Source organism: Schistocerca gregaria, chromosome 6, assembly GCF_023897955.1.
Source record: "Schistocerca gregaria isolate iqSchGreg1 chromosome 6, iqSchGreg1.2, whole genome shotgun sequence".
Taxonomy (NCBI): domain Eukaryota; kingdom Metazoa; phylum Arthropoda; class Insecta; order Orthoptera; family Acrididae; genus Schistocerca; species Schistocerca gregaria.
This window is the reverse complement of record NC_064925.1, coordinates 438,850,505-438,862,972: the sequence shown is the minus strand read 5'-3', so window position 1 is coordinate 438,862,972 and position 12,468 is coordinate 438,850,505. Positions and strand designations below refer to the sequence as shown.

General features: G+C 41.4%; 1 protein-coding gene across 5 annotated transcripts in view; it reads right to left on the bottom strand.

Moving 5' to 3' along the window:
- Positions 1 to 12,468, bottom strand: part of LOC126278179 (collagen alpha-1(IX) chain-like) — a 1,015,797-nt gene that overhangs the window by 119,852 nt on the left and 883,477 nt on the right. The window contains exon 9 of one of the 5 annotated variants that reach the window (XM_049978082.1): positions 4,090 to 4,188. The exons of the other annotated variants lie outside the window; for them this stretch is intronic. Coding sequence (XP_049834039.1) covers positions 4,090 to 4,188 — 99 coding nt within the window. The remainder of the gene's footprint in view (positions 1 to 4,089; positions 4,189 to 12,468) is intronic. 5 annotated transcript variants of the gene reach the window in all.

Here is a 12,468-nt window from a genome sequence, read left to right as displayed (position 1 = left end):
TTCCTTAAATACAAGTATTATTTGTGTACGGACATAATATTCTGCTTGAAACAGGTCTGATAGCTTGCTACAAAGTGCCTAATTCATTTACTTGTCATCTGTTGATATTTCCTGCACTGAAGTCTCTACGTTATTATATCTCTTTCAAACACACTGCTAAAAGCAAAATAATTACTTTTTTTGGTCCTATTTCATATAATATTTTTGTAATAAATTCACCTGAAAATAAGTATGTTGTGAATGAGCTGCCACTAGACTAAATATTACAATTACCAGCTTAATATTGTAAGTTAAAATGGTTTGCTATGATGTACATGTAAGTTAAAAAGTACCATGCACTGAAATTCTACAAAGTAAAGGATTTCAATCTGCTATGAAATAGGTTGCACATTTACTGTTTACTGCCAACCTCCAGTACCTGCAAGCTAAATAGGTGTTAATTTACTGATACAATTCAAAGTACTTTGTTAATTCTCTGTCTACATACAGGATGATTTCTAGGAAGTATCTAAACCTTTCTGTAACAGAAAATGTCAATCTGTTAATATGTCCTGCTCATTTCTAATGATTGTACACTTGGGGCTATAATATTTTCATAACTAACACATACAAAATATAACTGTAGGCTTCCGCGGCCGTTGTCAATGTCAATAAAATTCTTCTGGGTTAGAGACCGCATTGTCATTTATAAAATTCCAACGTTTCGGCGTCTGTTGCAAGACGCCGAAACGTTGGAATTTTATAAATGACAACGCGGTCTCTAACCCAGAAGAATTTTATTGACACATACAAAATAGTTTCTACGCACCAGACTGTAAACATACTGCATTCTGAGGACTATTGGTGGGCTCCCTGTCTTCATGAATCATACAGTCCACCAACAATGGCTTTTCAATATTGTTTATTATCCCCTTCTATCAAAACTAACTGGAAATATCATTCTTTCCTAAAGATATACCAATGATGTCGTTCATAAAAAGTGAGACTTTTTGTGTCTTATTCTGAAATACATTGAAGTGTCAAAGAAACTGGTATAGTCATTGCATATTCAAATACAGAGATACGTAAACAGGCAGAATATGGTGCTGCAGTCAGTAGTGACTATATAAGGTGACAAGTGTTGGCACAGTTGTTAGATTGATTGCTGCTGCTACAATGGCAGGTTATCAAATTTAAGTGAGTTTGAATATGGTGTTACAGCCAACGCACAGCATTTCCGAGGTAGCGATGAAGTGGGGGTCATCCCATACGACCATTTCAAGAATCTAGATATGACTTTGACAGGTGACACGTACATAAGCATCTTGTCTGATCACCTACATCCATTCATATCCATTGTGCATACAAAAGGACTTGGGCAATTCTAGCAGGACAATGTGACACCCCATATTTCCAGAATTGCTACAGAGTGGCTCCAGGAACACTCTTCTGAGTTTGAACACTTCCACTGGCCACCAAACTCCCCAGGCATGAACATTTCTGAGCATATCTGGGATGCTTTGCAATGTGCTGCTCAGAAGAGTCTCCACGCCATTGCACTCTTATGGATTTATGGACAGCCGTGCAGGATTCATGGTGTCAGTTCCCTCCAGCACAACTTCAGACAGTTGAGTCCATGCCAAATTATGTTGCGGCACCTCTGTATGCTTCTGGGAGCAGTGCACGATATTAGGCAGGTGTACTGGTTAATTTGGCTCTTCAGTGTACAGCTGCCATACATGATACTGTCTTCTACTATACTTTTCCAAAACTGAATTATGCATGAAGTTCCATCTTAACTATGACACTGCCTTGGTTATGCCATGCTTGTGACATCATATGTGTACTTTGAGACTACTTCTTCCTCAGATCTAAAAGACGGTAACAAGCCAGCTACAGAACATAATACAATATAAAAATTAGTTCTAAATTCCTAATACAGATTTCTCTCAGTCATAATGCAATTCCACAGCCTACATCATACTCATTATTATTTGTTTAATGTTTTGTATTGTACTGTTTCATTGATCCTCTTCGTATTTTTTCATATATTCATACTGATATGGAACAAGTCAGTATTATGAGAAGATGAGATGAGACAGCATGAATTAATGTGATGATTATAAACCTATATCTATTACAAGTGTACTGGGGTACACACACAAAAAAGCTGTGAGCAAATTACATATATATCTAAAAACAAAGATTCTGTAACTTACCAAATGAAAGCATTGGAATGCTGATAGAAACAATAACAGCAGACATACGTCTGCTTGTGTCTCTTATGTGCGGATGGATATGTGTGTGTGAGCGAGTGTATACCTGTCTCCCCCCCCCCCCCCTCCCCACCAAGGTAAGTTTTTCCGCTCCTGGGATTGGAATGACTCCTTACCCTCTCCCTTAAAACCCACATCCTTTTGTCTTTCCCTCTCCTTCCCTCTTTCCTGATGAAGCAACCGTGGATTGCAAAAGCTTGAAATTTGTGTGTGTGTTTGTGTTTGTTATTGTTTCTATCAACGTACCAACGCTTTCGTTTGGTAAGTTACAGAATCTTTGTTTTTAGATATATTTTTCCCCACATGGAATGTTTCCCTCTATATATAGTGCATCCCAGAAATGTTGTGACATACGAGGGGCTGTACAGGGCATCCAGAGTAATGAATCTAGGGCAGGAACCCATGTCCAGAGATGTGCAAGTGTGTAGGGTAAAACTCATACACCCTTGATATTGTTTTGATTTTCAATGGTTACCAATTCATTTATGGTGAAAAGTACAATATATTTTCTCTAAAAGTATTTATCTTTCTCTCGAAGCTCAATACAGAGACCTACTGTGTTATAGTGTACGTCTCTATTTCAAATAACCATATTCAGTCATAGTATCACTGTATGATGGTAACTTAATAAATAAGTAGTAAATACCAGATTAATGCATACTGTGTTAAATTTTGTAGCTATATGTTTCTAGAAGGTGGCAGTACATGTTGGATGGAGAACAGATTAGCGAATATCTGCCATTGCAGAATGGCAGGTGTGCTGGTCAGAAAAGTGCACAGTAGTGTTATTTTTAAGAGCCAAGGGACTGTCTGTAGAGGACATTTATTAGATAATGCATCTCAAATACAGCTTGTACACTATTTAATGGGTAGCTGTATTCAACTGACTACAGGAATTCCAAAAGATAGAAAGAAGCACAAGCAAGGAGAGTCCAGGTCATCAAACTGATGTACATCCAGCTATGGATGCACAAAATATATCTTCAGGATGAGTGAAATACTGCAATTTGAATTATATATCATAGATAAAATGACCAACAGGTTGCCACAGTCACCCTCATCCTTTCTGGCTGCACTCCAGTCTCATTGTAGATCAATTTCTATCAATGTGGTATGTAATGAAAGCTCATCACTAGCCTCACATAGGCTCAAAAAACACTTGACTGACTTACATTTCCATTTATGGAAATATCCATTTTTTAAGAAAAGCTTGTGTATATAAAAAGTAAAATTATTGTAAGAAGACTCTTCCAAAAATATGAAAAACATCCTAGTAGTTTCCACTACTATATAACTCACCCTAGACACAATGAGCTTGCCATGACAAAGTTATCCAAAGTCTCACATTGCAACTACAATGATTTATGTGCAAAAAAAAGTCTAGATGCCTTATTTACTTTCTGACTGAATTGTAAGAACTATCCTCTACCTAGACAATGAGGTGAGTTGCGTGCTTACATTCTAATACAAATATTTAATGTGAAGGGGACTCACACGTTATTTGATCGCATGTGCACTGTTCCCCTGAATAATAAATGTAAGAAAATTGCCTGACGAAGACCAACATTTGCTATTTGCTGTAGTTAAGATGGCTTGTTCCCTTTCAGATGGCTACAGACTCTTGGGATATTCTTCTTCAACTGTGTAGGTTATTGATACATAAGGAAATTGCCCAAAGGAAATTGCCCAGAATGAGCATTTCAGATTGGTGTATGAACATTTTAAGTGGAGCAGTGTAATCAGTTAGAAATGAGCATGACATTCATTTAAATGAAAATACAGTCTGTTAGTGGAGTCGATATTGCTGAAGTTCATTAGCAGCAGCATCACATACAAGCTCTCCAGTTCGCCCAGGCTCTCCTCGTGGTCCTCTACGTCCTGGAACACCAGATGCTCCCTGTGGGCCCTGGGGACCTATGGGTCCTGGGGGACCCTAGCAGTCATTGCAGTGTCACAAAATATTCTCAGCTATAAGTTTCACACTCTATTAAGCTTAAAGTCTAAGTGGTAGAAACAAAACATTACAACAATAACTCAATGCATTCCAAAATTCTGTATGAAAATTCCTACAGTTGCTTCTATAATACATAAAGAATATTATTTCTGAAGTTTCTATAAGAGAACATACTATTAAAACAATTCCCATGTTGTGTTACCAGTTAAACAAACTACTTACTCAATGTCTGTTGCTGATGTGCTTGACTGCTGTAACAGTGGGAAATTTGATGAACAGGGCAAACAAATGTCTTTGCAAAAATAACGTGCTACTGTGTCCATTCCATCCCCAAAATAAACAAAACAAAGCACAGATATATTAATTTGAATCCACATCAAACGAAAAATATGAACAAAAATCTCAACTATAGAAATAGACAAAATTTTTAATTAACAGCTTAAAAGCTACTGTCTGGAAGTGCTCAGTACACAACAATCAATTGCGTCAGGTTGGACTCCATTACGAATCAATGTGCTGAGTGACTGTGAAATGATTATAATCTGGAATGAACACAGCAGTCAGTCAAATATAGGTCATTTTAACAATGTGTGCTTATACAAGATTTCTGGATCTATATGACTAGCTACTAAAAGAAATGATCATTCCTGTACTGTAGCTGACATTGTGCTAGTGCTGTAATAAAATACAGATTGATAGGCGGCTGGTTGCAGTGTTCATTCCACATTATAATCACTAAATAGCCCAGTAACATCACATAAAGTGCTCTGCATGAAGAAAATGAACAGTAATTTTTGCAGCAGAAAACACAAGCACACACACACATACACACACACACACACACACACACACACACACACACACACACACACACACACACACAAAATTCAGTTTTTCTGGGACAACCTTTTCTTCTTCTGTCTCTTCAGTGAATAGTGGTGGAATATAAATTCACAACATAATGTTATTTAAACAAGTAAAAATTGTTGCACAAGCCTTTATTGATTTTCACCACTTTGCCCTGCAGAATGCAGATGAAACTCATGAAGATCATGACCTAGGGGAGAAAAGAGAGGTGTCATTATGAATGCAAAGTTGGTTGTAAAGAAACAGGAACAGATGTGGCTCAAGTAAACATAAGCAGACAAGCACCTTTATTCTTAAGACTAACGGAAAGAGAATTCACTAGAGAAAACTGTTGTTGTTGTTGCTGTTGTGGTCTTCAGTCCAGAGACTGGTTTGATGCAGCTCTCCATGCTACTCTATCCTGCACAAGCTTCTTCATCTCACATACCTACTGCAACCTACATTCTTCTGAATCTTCTTAGTATATTCATCGCCTCATCTCCCTCTTCGATTTTTACCCTCCACGCTGCCCTCAAATACTAAATTGGTGATCCCTTGATGCCTCAGAACATGTCCTACCAACCAACCCCTTCTTCCAGTCAAGTTGTGCCATAAATTTCTCTTCTCCCCAATTCTAGTCAATACCTCTTCATTAGTTATGTGATCTACCTATCTAATCTTCAGCATTCTTCTGTAACACCACAGTTCGAAAGCTTCTATTCTCTTCTTGTCCAAACTATTTATCATCCATGTTTCAGTTCCATACATGGCTCTATTTTGTAATTTAAAATCTCTGTCTTACCTTTGTGTAATGTAACTGATACCTTCCGTGTCTCCAGATCTGTACATGTATGAAACCTTTCATGATTCTTAAACTAAATAATACCGATGATTAAATTGTGCACTATGCAGTATCTGCCAGTGAGCAGCTCCATTCATTCTTCTCCCCCAGACCATATTCTACTACTATTTCTCCTACTTAGTCTTTTGCTGCTATTGAATTCCAGTTCCTCATCACAATTAAGTATTCATATCCTTTAACTATCTGATTAATTTTTTCTCTCATCACACATTTTTTAATTTCTCAATCACGAACAGAGACAGTTGCACATAAAATTATGTTGCCATGGTTGATGTTATTTTAGGTCTATCTCAGCTACAATAATGTGTTCGCTACGCTGTTCATAGTAGGTTATCTATATTCTCATTTTCTTATTCATTGTTAGACTTACTCCTGCAGTACTCCAGTATTATAGTTAATTCATATATTAGTAGTACTAGGATGGATAGGCCATGTGCATGCTTGTGTGTGCACAAGAGGAGCTGGCTGCAGTTTGTGAACAGCTGAAAATGCTTTTGGTGATGGTCAGCTGTCTTCAGGCTGTTGCCTCAGGAGGGCAGCAGCAGTTGTGGAGAATCTACATCTACATCTACATACATACTCTGCAATCCACCATATGGTGCGTGGCAGAGGGTACCTCATGCCACAACTAGCATCTTCTCTCCCTGTTCCACTCCCAAACAGAACGAGGGAAAAATGACTGCCTATATGCCTCTGTACAAGCCCTAATCTCTCTTATCTTATCTTTGTGGTCTTTCCGTGAAATGTAAGTTGGCGGCAGTAAAACTGTACTGCAGTCAGCCTCAAATACTGGTTCTCTAAATTTCCTCAGTAGACATTCACAAAAAGAAAGCTTCCTTTCCACGAAAGACTCCCACCCGAGTTCCTGAAGCATTTCCGTAACACTCGTGTGACGATCAAACCTACCAGTAACAAATCTAGCAGCCTGCCTCTGAATTGCTTCTATGTCCTCCCTCAATCCGACCTGATACAATCCCAAACGCTCAAGTAGTACTCAAGAATAGGTCGTATTAGTGTTTTATAAGCGGTCTCCTTTACAGATGAATCACATCTTCCCAAAATTCTACCAATGAACCAAAGACAACTATCCGCCTTCCCCACAACTGCCATTTCATGCTTGTCCCACTTCATATCGCTCTGCAATGTTACGCCCAAATATATAATCTATGTAACTGTGTCAAGCGCTACTCTACTAATGGTGTATTCAAACATTACGGGATTCTTTTTCCTATTCATCTGCATTAATTTACATTTATCTAAATTTAGAGTTAGCTGCCATTCTTTATCAGCAAACAGCTGCACACTGCTATCCACCCTATCCAAAAGATCATTTATGTAGATAGAAAACAACAGAGGAACTACCACACTTCCCTGGGGCACTCTAGATGATACCCTCACCTCCGATGAACACTCACCATCGAGGACAACCTACTGGGTTCTATTACTTAAGAAGTCTTCGAGCCACTCACATACTTGGGAACCAATCCCATATGCTCGTACCTTAGTTAGGAGTCTGCAGTGGGGCACCGAGTCAAACGCTTTCCAGAAGTCAAGGAATATGGCATCCGTCTGATAGTCTTCATCCATGGTTCACAAGATATCATGTAAAAAAGGGCGAGTTGTGTTTCGCAGGTGCGATGTTTTCTAAAGCCGTGCTGACGCATGGACAGCAACTTCTCAGTCTCAAGCAAATTCATTATATTCGAACTGAGAATATGTTTGAGAATCCTGCAACAAACCCATGTTAAGGATAGTGCCAGTAGTGTCAGTGTCGCCCTAACCGCCGTCTGCTTCATGTCTTCTGTGCAGCGAGCTACCTTAATTTAAGTATTATCTGTATTTTTCTTACTTGTCACTTCTTCTTCTGCGTGTTTTTGCTTTTAGGAAGCTTTAATAGTAGAGTGCTATTAAGTGTTCCATAGATCTCGTGTTTGTTTTGAATACAGTCAGAGAGTCCCTTTAGTCAGCCATAGTGCTAGTAGTGCTAGTGTTTGTTTTCAATACCGTCCAGAGACAGGTAGTGCTATTTTCCTTGTTTCTACAAGAAGTGGTTAGCAATCACAGTTTAGTCAATAATCAACCGCCTTTAGTGAATTAGCAGTCTAGTTAAAAGCTGATTAACACTCTATAGTAAATTGATTTCTTAGGATGGCTAGGATGTGTGGCTGCTGTGTACGGACGCAGGAGGAGCTGGCCACTCTTCGCGAACAGCTGAGCGTGTTGATGGCCGCAGTCAGCCGTCTTCAGGCTGCTGCCTCGGAGTGTAGCGGCAGTGGGGAGTCTGGTGCGTCGCATGGTGCACCCCAGGTGTTAGATGCTTCACCCACTGTCCCTGCTGTTGAGACATCTTCGCGGGTACCGGGCGTGGTTGGGCCACCCTCTCCCCAAGGGGAGTGGCGGGTTCAGCGGCGTTCGCGGCGCACGAGGCGGAGGGTCAATGTGGAGGCTGGCTGTGTGGCATCGCCCGCTCTGCCTGTGAGTGGACATGTGGCTGCTCCTTCAGCAAGGTCCGAGCAGGCACACAGGGAGAGGGGTTTATTAGTTATTGGGAGCTCCAACGTTAGGCGGGTGATGGAGCCCCTTAGGGAAATAGCGGAAAGGTCGGGGAAGAAGGCCAGTGTTCACTCGGTCTGCTTGCCGGGGGGTCTCATCCGAGATGTGGAGGAGGCCCTACCGGCGGCGATAGAGAGCACTGGGTGCACCCGACTGCAAATTGTTGCTCATGTCGGCACCAATGACTCTTGCCGTCTGGGTTCAGAGGTCATCCTCAGTTCGTACAGGCGGTTGGCGGAGTTGGTGAAGGTCGAAAGCCTCGCTCGCGGGGTGGAATCAGAGCTAACTATTTGTAGTATCGTTCCGAGAACCGATCGTGGTCCTCTGGTTTGGAGCCGAGTGGAAGGCTTAAACCAGAGGCTCAGACGATTCTGCGGAGAGCTGGGGTGCAAATTTCTCGACCTCCGCTATCGGGTGGAGAAATGTAGGGTCCCCCTGAATAGGTCAGGCGTGCACTACACGCCGGAAGCGGCTACAAGGGTAGCGGAGTACGTGTGGAGTGCACATGGGGTTTTTTTAGGTTAGAGAATTCCCTCCCTAGGCCCGACAAGACACCTCCTGAGACGCGGCAAGGCAGGAGTAGGCAAAATGCAACAAGGAATAACAATATTAATGTGCTAATAGTAAACTGCAGGAGCGTCTATAGAAAGGTCCCAGAACTGCTCTCATTAATAAACGGTCACAACGCCCATATAGTACTAGGAACAGAAAGTTGGATGAAACCAGACGTAAACAGTAATGAAATCCTAAACTCTGATTGGAATGTATACCGCAGAGATAGGCTGGACAGTGAAGGGGGAGGCGTGTTTATAGCGATAAGAAGTGCAATAGTATCGAAGGAAATTGACGGAGATTCGAATTGTGAAATGATTTGGGTGAAGGTCACGGTTAAAGCAGGCTCAGACATGGTAATTTGATGTCTCTATAGGCCCCCGGGCTCAGCAGCTGTTGTGGCTCAGCACCTGAAGAATAATTTGGAAAATATTTCGAGTAGATTTCCGCACCATGTTATAGTTCTGGGTGGAGATTTTAATTTGCCGGATATAGACTGGGAGACTCAAACGTTCATAATGGGTGGCAGGGACAAAGAATCCAGTGAAATATTTTTAAGTGCTTTATCTGAAAACTACCTTGAGCAGTTAAACAGAAAACCGACTCGTGGCGATAATATATTAGACCTTCTGGTGACAAACAGACCCGAACTATTTGAATCAGTTAATGCAGAACAGGGAATCAGCGATCATAAAGCGGTTACTACGTCGATGATTTCAGCCGTAAATAGAAATATTAAAAAAGGTAGGAAGATTTTTCTGTTTAGCAAAAGTGACAAAAAGCAGATTACAGAGTACCTGACGGCTCAACACAAAAGTTTTGTCTCAAGTGCAGATAGTGTTGAGGATCAGTGGACAAAGTTCAAAACCATGGTACAATATGCGTTAGATGAGTATGTGCCAAGCAAGATCGTAAGAGATGGAAAAGAGCCACCATGGTACAACAACCGAGTTAGAAAACTGCTGCGGAAGCAAAGGGAACTTCACAGCAAACATAAACATAGCCAAAGCCTTGCAGACAAACAAAAATTACGCGAAGCGAAATGTAGTGTGAGGAGGGCTATGCGAGAGGCTTTCAATGAATTCGAAAGTAAAGTTCTATGTACTGACTTGGCAGAAAATCCTAAGAAATTTTGGTCCTATGTCAAAGCGGTAGGTGGATCAAAACAAAATGTCCAGACACTCTGTGACCAAAATGGTACTGAAACAGAGGATGACAGACTAAAGGCCGAATTACTAAATGTCTTCTTCCAAAGCTGTTTCACAGAGGAAGACTGCACTGTGCTTCCTTCTCTAGATTGTCGCACAGTTGACAAAATGGTAGATATCGAAGTAGACGACAGAGGGATAGAGAAACAATTAAAATCGCTCAAAAGAGGAAAGGCCGCTGGTCCTGATGGGATACCAGTTCGATTTTACACAGAGTACGCGAAGGAACTTGCCCCCCTTCTTGCAGCGGTGTACCGTAGGTCTCTAGAAGAGCGAAGCGTTCCAAAGGATTGGAAAAGGGCACAGGTCATCCCCGTTCTCAAGAAAGGACGTCGAACAGATGTGCAGAACTATAGACCTATATCTCTAACGTCGATCAGTTGTAGAATTTTGGAACACGTATTATGTTCGAGTATAATGTCTTTTCTGGAGACTAGAAATCTACTCTGTAGGAATCAGCATGGGTTTCGAAAAAGACGATCGTGTGAAACCCAGCTCGCGCTATTCGTCCACGAGACTCAGAGGGCCTTAGACACGGGTTCACAGGTAGATGCCGTGTTTCTTGACTTCCGCAAGGCGTTTGACACAGTTCCCCACAGTCGTTTAATGAACAAAGTAAGAGCATACGGACTATCAGATCAATTGTGTGATTGGATTGAGGAGTTCCTAGATAACAGAACGCAGCACGTCATTCTCAATGGAGAGAAGTCTTCCAAAGTAAGAGTGATTTCAGGTGTGCCGCAGGGGAGTGTCATAGGACCGTTGCTATTCACAATATACATAAATGACCTGGTGGATGACATCGGAAGTTCACTGAGGCTTTTTGCAGATGATGCTGTGGTGTATCGAGAGGTTGCAACAATGGAAAATTGTACTGAAATGCAGGAGGATCTGCAGCGAATTGACGCATGGTGCACGGAATGGCAATTGAATCTCAATGTAGCGAAGTGTAATGTGATGCGAATTTATAGAAAGATAGGTCAGTTATCATTTAGCTACAAAATAGCAGGTCAGCAACTGGAAGCAGTTAATTCCATAAATTATCTGGGAGTACGCATTAGGAGTGATTTAAAATGGAATGATCATATAAAGTTGATCGTCGGTAAAGCAGATGCCAGACTGAGATTCATTGGAAGAATCCTAAGGAAATGCAATCCGACAACAAAGGAAGTAGGTTACAGTACGCTTGTTCGCCCAATGCTTGAATACTGCTCAGCAGTGTGGGATCCGCACCAGGTAGGGTTGATAGAAGAGATAGAGAAGATCCAACGGAGAGCAGCGCGCTTCGTTACAGGATCATTTAGTAATTGCGAAAGCGTTACGGAGATGATAGATAAACTCCAGTGGAAGACTCTGCAGGAGAGACGCTCAGTAGCTCGGTACGGGCTTATGTTAAAGTTTCGAGAACATACCTTCACCGAAGAGTCAAGCAGTATATTGCTCCCTCCTACGTATATCTCGCGAAGAGACCATGAGGATAAAATCAGAGAGATTAGAGCCCACACAGAGGCATACCGACAATCCTTCTTTCCATGTACAATACGAGACTGGAATAGAAGGGAGAACCGATAGAGGTACTCAGGGTACCCTCCGCCACACACCGTCAGGTGGCTTGCGGAGTACGGATGTAGATGTAGATGTAGATATTGGTATGTAATTTTGAGGATCCGTCCTTCTACCCTTCTTATATACAGGCGTCACCTGCGCTTTTTTCCAGATGCTCGGGCCTTTACGTTGGGCAAGAGATTCGCGATAAATGCAAGCTAAATAAGGAGCCAATGCAGTAAAACTGAGTTGGAATCCCACCAGGACCTGGTGATTTATTTATTTTCAACCCATTCAGCTGCTTCATGACCCCAGGGATGTCTATCACTATGTCTTCAATACGGGAATCTGTACGAGACTCAAATAGCAGTATGTTTGTACGATTCTCCTGCATGAAAGATTTCTCAAATGCTAAATTTAAAATTTCAGCTTTCGTTTTGCTGTCTTCCATTGCCAGGCCAGACTGATCAGTGAGTGACTGGATGGAAGCCTTTGACTCGCTTACCGATTTTACGTAAGACCAGAATTTCCTTGGGTTTTCAGCAAGATCTTTTGCTAAGGTACGACGGTGGTAGTGGTTGAATGCTTCGCATGTCGCTCTTTTTACAGCAGCATGAATCTCTACTAACTTTTGCCTGTCCTCATTCTCCTGATCTTTCTTGTAACGCGAGTGCAACTGCCTTTGCTTCCTGA